Source organism: Parasteatoda tepidariorum, chromosome 12 (assembly GCF_982258835.1).
Source record: "Parasteatoda tepidariorum strain Cologne lab strain chromosome 12, Ptep-v5.0, whole genome shotgun sequence".
In the NCBI taxonomy this organism is placed as follows: Eukaryota; Metazoa; Arthropoda; class Arachnida; order Araneae; family Theridiidae; genus Parasteatoda; species Parasteatoda tepidariorum.
Window position 1 is genome coordinate 8,967,245 of NC_141766.1, and position 17,719 is coordinate 8,984,963.

General features: G+C 29.1%; 1 protein-coding gene across 1 annotated transcript; it reads right to left on the reverse strand.

Moving 5' to 3' along the window:
• Positions 1–9,988: 9,988 nt before the first annotated feature.
• On the reverse strand, positions 9,989–16,952 carry LOC107443624 (uncharacterized). The gene is made up of 3 exons (XM_016057559.5): positions 16,780–16,952; positions 14,263–14,334; positions 9,989–10,396 (listed from the first exon to the last, which is right to left on the reverse strand). The coding sequence occupies exons 1-3, from the start codon at positions 16,820–16,822 to the stop codon at positions 10,233–10,235; spliced, it is 279 nt and encodes a 92-aa protein (XP_015913045.1). The 5' UTR covers positions 16,823–16,952; the 3' UTR covers positions 9,989–10,232.
• Positions 16,953–17,719: the final 767 nt, after the last annotated feature.

The window sequence follows — 17,719 nt, forward strand, 5'->3', positions numbered from 1 at the left end:
GTAGTTTTAAAATATCGAAACGGATTCAAATTTGGATGATTTATTTCAACTTATGAGTACAGTAAGGAATGAATAATTCAAAAAATATGTATATATAATATTGTATTGCATAAGCGCTATTTTTTTAAAAAAAATTGTATTTGGAACATGATAAAAGGAAGTTTAAAATATGTACAATAGGATTAAAAAAAATACGTCAAGTAAAGTATATCACAATCATTACGAAATTATATAAAAAATTTCCTCATTTTTACTGACCTCTACTATGTTATTCCCTCTTAATATAGCTAAGTTAAACTATATCGTACTTCTTAACCTTGACTACACAATTCTATGATTTAATTAACTCGAACGAAAAAAAAAGGTTCAGTTTAACTACTAGTTAAGCTTACAGCAAACTTGATTCTATGCTATAGTTCACGTTAATGATATTGTGGTTCAATGCACTGATTATGTTTAAGTTGCCATTAATGTGGTTCAATGTACCCTTATTGTAGTTCCAGGTACTGGCATTGTGGTTTAAGGTACCAGTATTGTATTTCAAGTTATCGTTATTTAATTTCAAGTTATCGATATAGTGGTAAAACAATGATTAAAGTCTTTTGATAGTACACTAAAACTTTGATAACATCACTATCCACAGGCATTAATAATGTTACCAAAACAACCACACTAAGAATAATAAATTGTACACCAATTATCTAATAATAATAAACTTCCAAATTGTACACCAATTATCAATAGTTTATTCTTTGAAGAAACATTTCAAGAAATATTTATAAAAATCTACTTTGTGAAGCAGTTTGTAAACAGAAAACTATTTTCCTCTTTTAAATTTCAGAGGCCATAAATATTTTAAAACATTTACATATAAATTCTCACTCGATAAAAAATGTATCTGTGTTTGAATTATAAAACGGAAGTTTTCGGATACTTTGAAGTTTCGATTAAATTAAAGGAAAATAAATGCATCTGAATCATTAATTTATCGAAAACAGTTTTCATTTCTTTATATTTTATTCCCGCCGATGCGGCGAGAAGGAGTTTTTACTTTGATCAATCAAGCTCATTTAATTAAACTTTCCCAGAATTGAAAATAGAAATCACATACCGCTCTTTTAGGAAACAAAATATTAAAAGTCAAAGATTGTTTTAAAATATTGAGTAAATTATGATTGATTTATACAAAAATAATAAGGAATAAGATTTTTAAAGTAAGCATTTAATTGCAATTAACAAAATTGACTTATTTTTTTCCTTTTCGGTAACTTAATTTTTACCTAAACTCGATAAAAAAAAATTCTTCTCTCAATTAATTTCAATGAAAATGTTAATTAAGTATACTTTTTTTCAGTTAATAAGATTTTACTAAAAAATATACAGATAGGATACTTCTAGAAAATATCAATTTATTTTAAGTATTTAATTTCTTTTTTATATTTCATTTTATAAGCAGCACTGAGCAGTTCAAAGTTTAACAGCTGCTCAACTATTACCTATTTTTGTAGAATTTCGACTTTCGTCAGAAAAAATAAGTTATTTAAAAGAATATCCTATTCTTAAAAGTATATTTTTTCTCAAAACCTAGGGTCAATGATCAGTCAATGAAAAAAATATACAGATTGAACAATTGTTTTATATATTTTTTAAACCTCTGCTCTCTATTTTTCAACATAATCACTGTGTCAAGCAATGCTTATAGCGTTTACTGAGTTGCTAATCCCTTATGCATAAAAGCATTCCTTAAGCTGCATGTGATTTCTTCTTTATTATAATAGTTTAAACGTTTTCTCTACTAGCTAAATGCAGAGCTCCATGCTTCTTACTTCTTCGGAGCAGTAAATAGAGAGTAACAAGAAGGAGAAGGATTCCAGAAATATATGGTAAGGGTGTCGACTGCGAAACACACAATATTGCTAAATTTGACCCATTCTTATTCAGCTAAGTAAACTATTTTTATACTATGGAAAATCATTTGAACCTAACTAACTTAAATCGTTCGAATTAAACACAAGGATAGTACAAATGTACTACTGGATATTAAATATTTGTATTTTAAAAACTATTGCACTTACTACCATAAATAATACTCTCAACTAAAGATAAAATGTGTTTGTTTCTTTCTTAATTGGTTCGTTCTTTTTTTTCTTTTTTTTAATGTGTGTTCCTTTCGACACACAGCAAACATCTAATCTGTATTTAAACTCGTTCTCCACTTCCTGAATTTCATCACTGTGAATGATTTTTTTATACTGCACAAATATACTTTCAAAATTTTTGTTGTGAATTTGGCATCGGTGGCTTATAAACAGTGCCTTCGAAGTAACCCCATAAAAGAAATCCCATGACGTAAGGGATCTTGGCCGACGTGTGATTAAAGATAAATAACTTGAGCAACCGAGACACTATCTATGAATTACCGATACCGAAAACATTCATTTGTGTTGCATTAGGAACCACTGAGTTTGGATCGAAAATTTGATGTTTGTTCCGTATTAAAGGAGTTATAACTAAGTTCTGTTGTGTATTCAAGAGGTTATAACTAAAGTTTTTGGCGTATTAGAGGATTTATATACACCGAAGAGCCATTACATTATGACTACCCTCCATCTATAACAATGGGCTCGCCCAGGTTTTCATGGGGCACATAAGGACCCATAATCCTACTTGAACGCAGTTGCAGACCAGGTTCACCCATTCATGGCAACAATTTTTCCTGCGGGGGATGGTGTTTACCAACAGGATAATGCACACTGTCATAAGAGTCGAATCATCATGGATTGGTTCGAGGAACATTCCAGTGACTTTCAAGTCATGTCTTGACCCCCAAATTCACCTGACCTTAATCCAATAGAGCATTTGTGATCCTACTTGGAAAATCAAATTCGCGCTGCCTTGCTACCCCCTCGCAATGTGAGGGAATTGCAGGACAAGTTGGTGAGCTCTTGGTAACAGATACCTCAGACTACCTATCATCACCTTGTGGAATCAATGCCACGGCGGGTGCGAGCAGTTTTGAGGGCTAAAGGTGGTCCTACATGTTATTAGCAGGGTGTTCATAATTTAATGGCTCTTCGGTGTACATAACATTTATAACTAAAAAATACTTAGTATATTTTCCTTTAATTTCTTGTATCACTTAATAAATTAACTGTGTAGAGTTTTTCCGAAAATATAAATATTTAAAATCCTGTGCATCCTGGGCAATGACGTCCATGAATTATGTCACAATGTTTTTTTTTTTTTTTTTTTTTTTCAATTTTTATGCCTCACTCCTCTAACTTGTCACAGGTTGTCATACTTCACTTCACTTGTTACATATTACACTTTAAACTTTAACTATGTATTTTAATGGCATTTGTGAGCTTACCAGCAATAATGGAGAGATGCTTACTTATTTTAGTAACAAAAATACAGTAACTAATTATGTAAATGTAACTCTGTATTCTATAAAAAAGGAAGTATTAATTTGCATTAAAATCAAAGACACCCTTTAATTTGAAATCAAATGCATACAAATTTCAAATATAGGCACCAATTAAAACAAATCCTTTTTATAAAGTCTACTTGCGAAAAATAACACATAGAAGCTGCAGTAAATACAAATGGTCATTATGAGAAAATCACAACCTCCCATCTACGAAAAATATCCCTAGACAAAGATTGAAAGTCTCAGTGGACATATGCTGTTACTTAATGTCAACTAACTACCTAACCAATGGGGGTTAACAGCGCGTAATGTCCATTCCACGATGCTTCTATCCACTTTTTGGTTACTTCCGTCTACCCAAATTGAGTTGCATTCTTTTCAAGGAAGTACATTTGCTGCCTTCCTGTGTCTACATTCCTTCCTTTAGACATCACAAATTAACGAAACCCTTTAGGGAATGCCATCTTGGCACGAAAAATGACATTTCGGATGCCAAAGGCGAGGCCTTAGTTGAGATTAAAACTGCCTTACTCTTTGTGAAATATTGGCTTGACATTGAAGGTTATGCTCTGGAAGATAACTATAAATCTTAAGGACAGGGGTGCTAAAAGTCTTCTTTCTTTGGAGAACTGGTAAATTTTCAGGAGCTTTTCGGGAGCCTCACATGATTGAGGATCTTCATTCTGCTATGACATATAATAGTAAATAATGTGTGTGTGTGTATAACCTTGAACTTTTATGGAATTTTAAATATTATTTTGAAGTTTCATTGGTGGGTCAATACTCTTCGTTTATACAAATAACAATGCGGCATATTTTTCTTTCATATTGATTTGGCACCGAAATATATTCAAGGAACAAATTTTAAAATATTAAATTTTGATTATTTTTTCATTTGTATATGTATGACACAATAAAACATGATATTAATGTATTTTATTTCAAAACAGTCGTTGAACAGCCAACCCAAATTAAAGTTTACGATTTTTTACTTTTATTTTGTAACCGTCGTAGCAGACCCAATTTTGGGTTTACGAGGACCCATTTTTTAAATCAGTAACCTTGAATTTTGAGCCCAATCCAGAAGACAAGAAATCTCTTGGATCAAGTATTGGAAGAAATTTGCCTTCATGGAGGACTTTTTGAGGAAACTAAAACGCATTTTCGTTACATGGAGAGGAAAACCATGAAAACCTCCCACGGTTAGCCTGTCGGAACGAGGACTCTGACCCATGATCCGTCTACCACTGAGGATACTTTACGTCCACACTGTGGTCATTTAAGTTTACGATTACCAGTGTTCCCCTCCGTAGCCTAGCAATTTTGAACGCAACCTAGAAGACAAGGTCTCTCCTGGATAAAATATTGGGAGAAACTCGCCTTCGAGTTAGACTGTTTGATGGAACTATCCCGCATTTATGTTAGATAGAGATGAAAATCATGAAAACCTAACACAGTTAGTCCCACAGCCTCTAACCCATGATCACTCTACTACTAGAGATATTTTAAGTCAGCACCTTGGTCGGTGCAAGCCGGGTGCAGAATTCATATCGACCAGCTATCACTGAGATTCAAATCTGGATCATCTCATTGCGGAGGGAGTGCTCTAGCTCCTAAGCCACCACGGCTCATGATATTTACATAGTGCCAATCAAAACAATTCTGTACAAATTGTAAAGGTTTTAGAACTAGTCAAAATTGATTAAAAATTACATTTTAAAAGAAAGCGCGTAATTTTTTTTCAGATAATTATTTTCAGCATTGCTTGCTCTATTGTGCTTAGAAATAATGAACTGGGCAATTTATAGACCAGAAAATAAGCTATTTAATAGGTATAATATTAATTTCAAATGTACTTCCTACGTAAGTGTACATATACTTCCAATATCGCAACTCGATCGGCAAAAATGGTCAAAATACAAGGGTTTAAAAAAAATTGACTGAAAAATATAGAATAATAGTTTTATATGTTAAAGCATTATCTATTTCCTAGGCACTTATAAAGAGAACATTTATGCCGGAAATTATGTTTAAAAACTAAACTCAACGGCGCGACAGCCCATAGAAGGCCAAGACCTACTGTGCCCATATCAGTTTTCTTAACCTTGGGCTCCGGGGTGCAGGAGCAGATGTTCCGGTCAGGTGGTCAGCCGAACGCGGAACCCCCAGTGTTTAATTCCCAAGCATGCTTGGTACTCATTTATCGACCCACTGAAGGGATGAAAGACAGAGTCAACCTTGCCCGGTCCGAGGATCGAACCAGAGTCCTGTGCCACGACAGCGCGAAGCTCTACCGCTCAGCCACCGGGAGTCGGAAATTTGGGATTAAAAAAAATTAAAGGGATTAATTGGTTAAAGGGATTAATAAAGCAATTAAAAGTGTAGAAAATAACGAGAAAACATGTTTTCAGACATGAAGCTAAATAGGCAAGTCGTCATATGTAGACCTATAGGTAAATGGTTTTTTTAAATGTCATGACGTTTGTCCTATTTGAAATAAAAATATTATTCAAAAATTTTTATAAAGATAAGATTTCATTCATTTTTGTTGTAAAAATTTGAATTTCGATGATTTAGTCAATATTGGCTTAAAATTCATTTCGATTTCCCAGTAAAAAAATTCTGGTAAACTCCATTTTACCAGCACATGTTGCAAAACAAAAAATCTGACATACACCGTAATTTTTACAGTCATAATTGCCATAAAATCACTGAATCACTCTAATTAAATAAATACTACTGTAAAAATAACAGTATAATATTTTACTGTAGAAATGGGTTTTGTGGTAGAAATGGATTTTATGGTAAAATGGATTAAATCCGTATAAATTAAATCAATATTTACTGGATCATGTTACGAAACAAAAAATCTGATATGCGGTAATTTTTACAGTAATAATATCCGTCAAATCTGGAATCACTCTAATTAAATAAAAATTACGGTGCAACATTTTACCGGTAAATAGATTTTACAGATGATGCACCCAAGGTGCCGATACTTTATACCGTAATTTGATCCGGAATTCATAAAAATGTCTCATAAAAATGAACGCAAAAAAAATATATAATAACAAGGTGGAAAACCAATTGGGAAAATTCTGAGAAAGGCAGGCATACATTTAAATTCATTAAGACCCCGTCAACTACAAGGTTGCAAACTAATTTCTATTTTAACCAATTTCTAACGGGGCACGGAGTGTTCGGAGTACACCAAAACAAATTTTTTAATAAATCAGATACTTGCTCTAACTGTAACCAAAGACAAACCATAGAGCATCTTTTATATTATTGTGATCGGTACCGAACACTCCGAAAAAATTATTTCTTCCAAAAAACAGACCAACAAATTTTTGCAGACAAGGTTTGTAGAGAAATTATCAAGATTATCATTAAAACTACTCTTGAGGAACAAATGGAATTAATAAACAAAATTGACAATAACTAAAATTTTAACCTGCTTAATCTAACCACCTTGCCAAAACTTTTTTTTGGACCACATTGCCATTTTAGTGTTTTAATTTGACTTTTAACTTGACTTTGCATTTTATACATGCTTTAGGTTTGTTTACAACCTTTGGATTTTAATACATTTGGTATTTTACATTGCGATTGTATTTTATACATGGTTTTTAGATTGTTATACACCCCCTTTAACTCTTACCTTTTAGTATCTATTGGTATTTTGTCCTCTGTTTTTTTGTACTTTAATTGAATTTACTCTGCTTTACTTGTTGTTCTTCATTTTAACTACCTGTTACTACTTCACCCTCACTATTTTGGTTCCACCAGCAGGATTCAAGCTGGCTTGATTGGCTGGATCCTTTCAATGCCCTATTGGCAAGTGTATACATCTGTGATTTTGTCTTAGTTTTAACTTTTCAATTTTAGCACTATATTCATTTATGTCATTTTATCCTTTCACCTTTTGCCGGTTTTATGAGCTGTATTTACGGCGGTTTTTGGTAAATTGTTAGATTTTTTGTCTTGTATTAAGGGTTCCACCAGCTCTGGCTCACAGCTCACTCAGTTTTTACTGGTTGTCTCAGGGTTCACAATTTTTGTATTATATATATATATAATTTTTGTATTCTATTTATATGAGGGTTAATAAGTTTTGTATTGTATATATACATATAATTTTTGTATTTTATTTATATAAGGGTCTGTTGACCTTTTAAATGATTCATTGTATTTGGCGTATGGGCCTATTGGCCTAGGCCGCTGTATATATATTAAATAAAAATGTCGCTTAGAGGCTATTACATTTGATTTTAGAAAGAACTTTGTAAGTATTTTAAAATTTATTTAATTTTCTAAAATCAGTGAACAATATACGTGATTATTTTTTGAAATATCAGAAAAATCAATTTTTCTTCAACTAATTTTTTAGTACTTAACTTGAAGAATCCATATAACACTTAATCAAATTTTTCCTATAATTCATAACATTAAATAATGAAAACTTTCACAATTTAATATGATGCGACATTATAGCAACATAGAATGCTTAAAATAATAATTTTATCTTAAAGCTTAAAAAAGGTATTAAAAACTGTTACATGCATTTTGATTTTAACTTCAATTAACATTAAAACTAGTATAAATTTAAACTGACACTGTATATTGACTTTTAAAAATACAACCAATAAAGTATAATCAACATTTTTGATGAAAATTTACAAACAAACAAAAAATAAAAAAACTACAATTAAACTAAAAAAATAGCAATATTCAAAACTAGCCAAAAAAAATCAGAACATGCATCGAAAATTCATACTTTTTAATTGAACATGGAAAAAACACTCGCTAATTATGTTGCTTACTGAGCCGAAAATTTTATTTTGTTAATAAAGTGTTATTTCAAATTTATAAAAAAAATCATGAATGTAATGCGTGTCTAATTATTAGATAGATGTAAATTAAGTAGATGCAATAGTAAGAGTTAAGATTTCTAATATTATGGCTAAACTTCAAGATATTTACTAGTACTTAAGTAAAATATAGAAGAAATGCATATCAAACTTCGAAAAGCTGTTTGAATATTTTTACACATGTTTGTGTGTAGGATTGTTTGTATATTTGTTATTTGTTTCAATGTTTTTTTTGTGTGTCTTTTATTTTATTGTGTATTTATTTTTTAAAAAAAATAATTATTAATATTTACAATCATTAACAATCATTAATATTGATATTAACAAGTTATGCATGCAGGTTCTATTATCAATTATTAAATTTGTTAATGGGATGCACTTTTTTATTTTTTACTGCATTACTTTTTACATCCTTATTGATTATTGAAGTTAATGCAAGGGTATTCTCTTAAGTTATTGGAAGAAATATAAGCTTGAAGTACGAACTAACATAGTGTAATCATGCTTTGTAATATAGCATTAACTTTAAGTTTTTATAAATATTAATTATTTTTTATTAATATCAGATATTTCTTATTAGTATATGAATAAAAATATACTACAGAGGAACACCGATTATTCAAACTCCGTTTAACCGAATTGTCCAATTAACTGGATAAATCAAGAACTATGCATATTCCTAATCGATCCTGTTAATTGAGCAATTGACTGACAGAATCGATTCACATTGTTTTCCTGTCGCAAATTCGTCTTCTTATTAAGATTCTTGGAAAGTGGTGGAAAAATTACTTAGTTTGTCCCTTGATGTCTTTGGAAAGAGGATGAAAGGCATCGAATGAAAATGCAGGAAATTTAATTTGGGAACTTAAAAATTTATTTCTATCCGAAAGTTATGTCAAGGAATTCATCTTAATTGCTTATAAAAGTAGGCTCAGTGCGAGATCTATGCCAAAGAATACAAAAGCAACAGTAAAGGGGAACACGAACAATTGTCAACCCTAATTCTAAACTGCCAACCGTCAAAAAAAATTGCTCAATGAGCTGAGCTTTTTTATTACCGGATCTGCCTTGAGCCTTAATAAATCTATATAATCAGCATTATACGGTAATTATATGCACGAATAATTAGTTGTTAAGTATGCAATGAAAGTGCATAAATGCCCCCAAAATATTAAAAGGCATTGAGAGGACGCCATACCATGGGAGAAACTTTTCATCGCAAATTTTCTTTCACCTCTATTACTAATTTAAAATTTAAAAGAAAGAAAAAGTAAGTACAGGCAAACTTTGAGTAAGCAATGAAATTTCAATTGCTGAAAAAAAAATCGAAATATCAAAATGCAAACAAATTATTGGAAGCTAATCTCACCATTCCGAAATCCTAAGTTATCTTCTCATTATTTGTTTTCATTCAGATACTTTAAAAATTTATTTTCAGTATTTAAAACTTTATGGCCATACCACTGGATATCTGGATATTTCTGGCCACATAGTGTATAAATAATTACTTTTAAATTTTGTAACTTTGTACTTTTAGTTCCTCGGCCACAAAAAATTTACTGGTGTTCACGGCTATTTTGGGTATTCAGAAAGAGCCACTATGAGAAATTAATATTTGCTTTCTTTTTAAATGTGATTTTAAATAACATAAGCTGTTGGAAAAAAATAAAATACTCCAACTTCATAATTTGAATCAATTTCCATTTTATTAATAAATAAAATAAAGAGTAAACTACAGATATTCGTTCATTCAAATATCATTTTTCTTACTAAAAGTATACAATCGTCTACTTTAATCTACAAATTTCAATTCAGTAAAATATCATGCTTGAAGTTTGAGTCAAGGAGGTACGAATGTACCGTGATTAATCGGCACATTCGTATCCCCTTGACTCAACCAGCACAGCTTGTTAGAACATTTTAATTTGACATTACTTTCTAATAGTGTTTGAAGCCAGAAATGCACCAGCCGCATACAGTTCTTGTCTTTGTTTTCTATGAACGTAGTAACAAAAGAGAATTGTAACACCAAGTCCAGCAACTACAGCCACAGCCAAAAAAGCAACACCTGCTATCGCTACTGGAGAAAGCTCCCCTAAAAATATTAATTGTAAACATTTTAATTGTTACTTTAATTATTAGTTGTCCTTTCCAGTAATTAAACAACGGCTAAGAAAAAGTTACTTAAGTCTTTTGATATCAAAACCAGCTAAATATCGATATTTTTAAAAAAAGTTGAAAAATAAAGACGAAAAACCTTTATAATAATAAAAAGTAATTTTTATAAGTTAACTCTTTTCTTTAACTTTATCATTGTTCAAACAAATATTATGTCGCTTGATAAAAAAAAATTACGTGTACCTTAAAAATGGTCTACGATTTGATAAAACAATCAAAGAAAAACGAAAGAAACTAGAAATGCACGGCTTGCTTAGGAAACTAGTTAATTCTCGCAAAGTTTCATAATTCGTTATAAAGTTCTACAACAGAAGGCGCTTCTGAATGAAAATATCTATAAAACTATTTTTTAAATAACCACTATTTCTAACTGCTTCGTGGGGCAGATTGAAGACAAAATTAAAAAGCACTCGTAAAAATATATAACTTGAAATGATCTGATGTGCATACTGCAAAAAATTAAAGTTCTTTTTGCAGAATTTCTTAGTATATTTGAAGGTTTAAAGCTGTTTTGTTGTCAAAATGACTTTTCTCTGTTTTTCATCCTAAATATAAACGGATTAAAACCGTCCGTTCAATTTCTAGTTTTTGCCATGAAGTTTTGCTTAACCACCGATAACTCCGAACCACCAGATAATCTTTTTTTTTCAAACCATTTTACGATAACTTTATTGTGAAATTCATATTTTACCTGATTATTATATTTCTTAAGATATAATTTCTAGATAAGTTAAGTTGCCAGACTCTTTCATATGGGTGAGCCACACAATAGTTTTAAGCGTTTTTACTATTAAATATTATCGCGATAAGTAAGACTTTTAACAGTTTAACAGTTAACAGTTTTCGTCACATTAAAACACAATCGCTGCGGTAGTTCAGGGGGCAGGGCACGCGCCTCCCACTGAGGTGACCTAGGGTCGATTCCTAGCGTCGATTGGTCATACGAATGTTTTTCTCGGCTTTTCACCAACCACAATGGTGACATAGTTATTTTCCAATTGCACCATTATTATTTAAGCTATTTTATTTATTCACTTGTAAAATATTGGAATTTCTTATAATAACAGTACTAAACAAATAATAACTTAAAAGTAATAATAATATACTTAATAAGCAGGCATCAGCCTTTAAATAACAGTATATAATATAATAATATTTCTCTGAAATAAGCGATTTTATATTGGCAGACCAGCAGACTGCTTTTTTCCGTAAATTTAACAGATATGCTTTTACAATACAGCAGTGAACTCTGTTTTACAGTTTTTTCCAGTCAGTAATACTACTTGTTGACAAACTTTGTAACTTATTTTTAAACTTATTGCGAAAAAACTGGATTAGAATAAATATCTGGTTTCTTCAGCAGAATGAAGTAAGTATTTTTTTTACCTCCTTCCATTTTTTTAAATCTTTAGTCATTTTTGGGGCACCCAGTATATCGCATTCCTCTTAATATATACAATAACCATTATGCTTTCTAATAGTTAGTTAATACTATTAATATAAAAATATATAATTACATTACGTATACCATCTGTTTGAGTTACATTTAATATAAGTTAAAAACAAGTAATAATATTTCATATTAGTCAATGTATTTTAGTTGAATTGAGAGAAATCGTATCGAATATTATAACCACTTCTATTTCACTATTATCAAAAACTAACGCAATATTTGCAAAATTTCTCTCTCAGAGTCTTTAGTAAAAAAATTTAATTAATATTCTCTGATGAATATCTGGCATTACACGATCTTTATGAGCTTATTAATTTATCAGATAAATAATCTCTAAGCCTGCTACAAAGAAATAGATTTTTTTTCCCCCTTTTCCTGCTCAATCCAATAATGCGTAAGATTATTTCACCTGGAAAAGGTAAAAAAAAAAAAAATAAATGGCTAGAAGAATTGTGGTGAAATGTGGAAGTATTTTATCTCTTAGGATGAAACGGACTCAGCTTTGGACAAAAAGATTAGCCACTGATGCGAAAAAATATTTGATATTCTTTTTGGTTCATGTAACTTATTTAATGGTACTGAAACAAAACTTCTCATAGGCCTATTTGTTAATGAACTTTTTATGTAATATTATTAATATGTTAATCAGTTATTCATTAAATTTTGCATTTTCTGAAAGACTTTTATATCGATTTATGCATAGATTTATTTGAAATTCTTAATGCTTCGGGTAAAAAGTTTAGCTACTAATACGAAAAAATTTCTGATATTTTTTTGGTTCATATGACTTATTTAATGGTACTGAAAAAAAAACCTCTCATGCACCTATTTTTAATAAACTTTCATTAAGTATTATTCTGATTAACTTATTAAAGTTTTAACTAATTAAACTTTTATTTTTAAATGTTTAATAGTATTAAACTTCTCATAGACTTATTCGTTAGTGAGTTTTTATATAGTTATTGTTAATTCTTTAATTTTTACATTTTCTGGAAAACGTTCGTATCAATTTATGCATATATTTATTTGAAATATTTAATGAAATATTGATTCAAAATAATTAAAATGACTAAGAACCTTATTGAAAATTTATACTTGCACTGAGAAAAACAGTATAGTAAAATTACTAGAATAAGGTAAAAATTACCTTGTTTCTATTTCCGTAAAAATATCAAAATGCTGGGTAATTTTGACCGAAGCACTTGGGTAATGAATTTGTTAAAATTAACAAAAAATATGACTTAATATATATGGATAAATTTATATGGAAATTAATTTATATGGAAATTTGGTAAATGTATTAAATTTTGGTAATTTCATCATGATACCTTCGAACATGGCATAAAAACCATTCATTTGGTTATAGTTATTTACTATCAATTCGGTACTTTTCAATAAATGTGGGGTAATAAGAACTATAATTTTGAAAACCAAAATTTCCTGTAAACCGTTACCGTATGAACAGAAAAATAGCCAAATAAATGGTTTAAATATCGTATATTTGGGGTTTATTATCCAAAATTATGATATTTTTACCAGAAATGTATTTACCATATAGTTTGATGATTTTGCCAGGAATTTTTTGTCTGCGTAGAAGGGCGAAATCATCAACATTTTTATTAAAAGTAGAAAATTTCAAAAAAATAAAGTAATTACAAATTTAAAAATGAAAATTAATATGAATTTAAACATTAAAATAAGAATTAACGAGTATTCTTTATATCATCATATTCACATACATTGCTACGTAAAATTATAATTTTTAAATTATCATAAAGTGAAAAAATTTCATAAAATATTATGTTTAAATTTATGAAATAATAAATACACTAATGGTTTTAGCATTTCGAAACATATGAAATGTGTGAAACATATGAAAACATACGAAGCAAATGAAACATATGAAAACATATTAAATAAAACAAAAATCATGTAATCAAAATGAAAAGTACCAAGCAAAGAAAGCCTAAATAGTTTTAAATCAGTAAAAGCTTTTGTAAAAATTTATGATTCTTTTCTTTAACTGCCGTATGAAAAAAAAATCCAAGGATAAATCGGAAAACAAAGAGAAAAAAATTCTGGTAAAATTACCGTACTGTAAAGTAATGACTCTGGTATTATTAAAAATACCAGTTTATTTTAAAAAAACTGATATTATTTAAAATAACAGATAATTATGTCTCAGACATATAATTAAAAATAGGTTATTCACTTGTGATTTATGTCCATTTTTTTCCAAAATATTAAATAACTGAAGCAATTTAAATAAGATAATGAAAAAATACTAAAAAACACATAATTTGCAGAAAAATATTCTTACTAAATATTACCTTCTCTCTCTCCTCTTGTTTGTTCTCCAAAATCATAAGGAGCTTGCTGTTGACAATGTACAGTAGATACACCTTAAGATTTAATAACAAAAATTTTATGATTGAATTTTTAAAACAAAAAATATTGACTTATGACGAAGAAATAACTTTTTACCTAAACCTTTAACCCAATGCGTAGTTTATTTTTAATGGGTCCAAAAATCATTCTTATTAGCATTTTATTAAATTATTGTGTTGTTGTTTTATGCCTAGAGTGAGTTTTGGAAAGAAAATTTTGAACGGCTATTATTGCTCTTGTTCCCCAGTGCACTAACATTACACTAGGGCAGTGTTTCCCAAACTTATTACTTTTGTGTACCCTTTCTAAATTTTTCGTAACGCTGTGTACCACTAATAAAAAAATGAATGCACCTTGTACTATAAAAAAATTGCACAAAAGTTAAAAATCACAACTGGCTGTTGACACCACTAATTATTAACTGTTAACTCTGCAAAAAATAGCCAATAGAAAAATACGTAATCGTAAATATTCATGGCTAGCTTTGCTTTTAAATGAAAAATTTTGAAATTTTTGTTTATTGCCAGATAATTCGCAAAAGAACGCGTACCCCCGTTAAACTGCTCCCGTACCCCTGGGGGTACGCGTACCACACTTTGGGAAACACTGCACTAGGGAACAAATTTCTTGCTGAATTAAAGCAAGTACTTGATCTTATTTAATTCAGGAGTGAGGACTTCAAATCTGAGATCGATTTTGTCCCAAAGGTCGCAGAATTTTTTCAAAATGGTATTTTTCTTTAGTTTATTCTTGTCTGAATATGCAAGTTAGATTTGCTCCTTTGACCTTATGATATCGCATTTAAAACGGAATTGTACAATCATCTCCTTGCTACCACTCCCTACTTAGCAGAGAAGTGGTGTCCCTTAGTACTCATGCCAGTAAATTTTAAAAAGATCGGATAAGGAATATATTATTAAATTGCTTAAAAACTGTAGCTTGTCGAGAGAAACTGAATACAGAATTGATATCAGCGATATGAAAATATCTAAGATCCGTCTAAAAATCTGATGAAACAGAAAAAAGAATTCCCTGTTGTTATTAAAAAGAGTACTTTTAAACGTGATCAAACGTGAAAGATAAAATTTTGTTTCAGATAACATTTTGTTTTTAAACAATCAGTTGAAAGATGTACAAAATTTAAAAGCGAATTTTAGCATTTTTGAAATGGAGGATAGGAATATTGAAAAAAAATTTCAGAAATTTACAGTTTTTAACTTCAACTGTAAGCAATGTACTAACTATAAATCCTGAAGCAAATATTTCAAAAAAATTATTTATGCTTAGAAATTTTCACTTGTTAACCTCAACTATAAACACTGTACTAGCTATGAGTTCTGAACCAAAATGTCGAAACAATTATCGCATTTAGAAAGTGGTATTTCAGGCCACAAAGATATCTTGTTCAGTTTAAATTTTTATTGAAAAAATTTAATATGATTGCTTGAAAAACGTTTTAGGATTTTCAAACTTCTGTCGGGTTCTTTTATACTAATTAAACTTAAACTTTTCGAACAAAAGCATCGAAAAAACTCATGCTTGTTTAGCTATTTTCACCAAGCTAAAATATGAAGAATTGAAGATTAAACTAAAGCAGATATTACGAGCTTAACACTAGAAAAAACACTAATGGATGAAATTTAAAAACTAATTTCAGCATTATTTTTTCATAAAAAATAATAATATTAAGAAACAAAATTTAAAATAATGCACACTTTTCAACATGTTCTGTAAACTGAGCGCTAACATAAATTCTTAAAATAGATATTTCAAACACATTATTCAATTTAAATATTAGTACTCAGAATATATCAAAACATCAAAGCTGTAGATATGTTTTTCAGTTTAACTTTTAACAAGAAATTAATTTTGATTGTTTAAAAAATATTTTTATGCTATTTAAATATAGAAAGAATACATAAAGTATAAATTACTACGCGTACTGCACATAGAGTTGTTCATAAGTTAGTACAAACTACTTTAAAATGTAGAGAAATAAGCTTATTAATATAAAGAAATAAGTTTATAAATGCTAAAATATGCGATATGAAGAGATATGCTTATAAATATAAAGAAGTAAGCTTATAAATATAAAGAAATAATCTTCGATCTTATTTCTTTATAACTAATTAAATTCATCCTTTACTTAAATTACTACGTATAGTGCACATATAGTTGCTCATAAGTTAATAAAAACTACTTCAAAATATAAAGAAATAAGCTTATAAATGTAAAAAGATATGTCTATAAATATAAAGAAATAAGCTTATAAATGTAAAAAGATAAGCTTATAAACATAAAGAGATAAACTTATAAATATAAAGAAATAAGCTTTGATCTTATTTCTTTATAATTAATTAGCTTCTTCTTTTTGAATAGAACAAATCTTAAATTCGAGTTAGTCGCTATTTAAATCAAACTAAAATATAAAATAATTATCCTTATTAAATGCTACATACTTAACATCAAGAGAAAAAATGCAAATGTGTGTAACTCATTCATTTCGCTTATTTAGTATTTCATCTATATCGCCTTCAGTTTAACAATCTGAGTTTAGAACGCTATAAAAATATTTCTAGATTCATCATACGAAAAACCGAAAATTTTATTACTCTTGTAAAGATAGTTGCTAAGATACGCAAATGACGGTTTTTCGCTCAAAGAAAGAAAAAAAAATATTTTTCATGACTTTAAGAAAGTGAAGAAAATTATTATGATGTGCAATTTGAAAATTATTTCGAAAGGATTCTTCATATATTGAATCCCATCTGATAAATTGAATAATAAGGTTTTAAATGTCCAACTTAAGTAACTTCAATTACTTAACAAAGTCTTACAGAGAAACAAAAACCAGTTTATCCATGAAACTTTAATTATTTAACATAATGCTAGAGTGGAAGAAAAAACAGTTTATGAGGTAGATTTAGAAAGGAAGCAAATTTTATTTGCAGCATAATATTCGTACTGCAAAATGCCTAAGAAATATAATAATGAACTCTATTTTTTTTGTTTATGAAATTAAAAATAGAATCTAATTTAAATTCAGAGGAATTTTCAAAAATGTTTTAAGTGAAAGTTATAAATTTCAAATCTATTAAGCACATTTAATATTAACTATAAATATGAAAATGAAGAAAGATTTTCAACGAGTATTCTACAATTGAAATATATTTAAAAGAAATTGTTTTAATATTATGAAAAAAAGAACTACTTGTATACTTTTGTATTGTAAAGTAAACCTTTATCATCTTAAAGAACTATTTATATATATTTGTATGTTTTGCACCAGTATACTTTAGTACCAATATACTTTTGTACCTACACTTCTCTGTATAAAGCATATTCCTATTACACCGATCTTTTAGTATATTGTCCGAATTCCGGTCAAAAATGATGTCA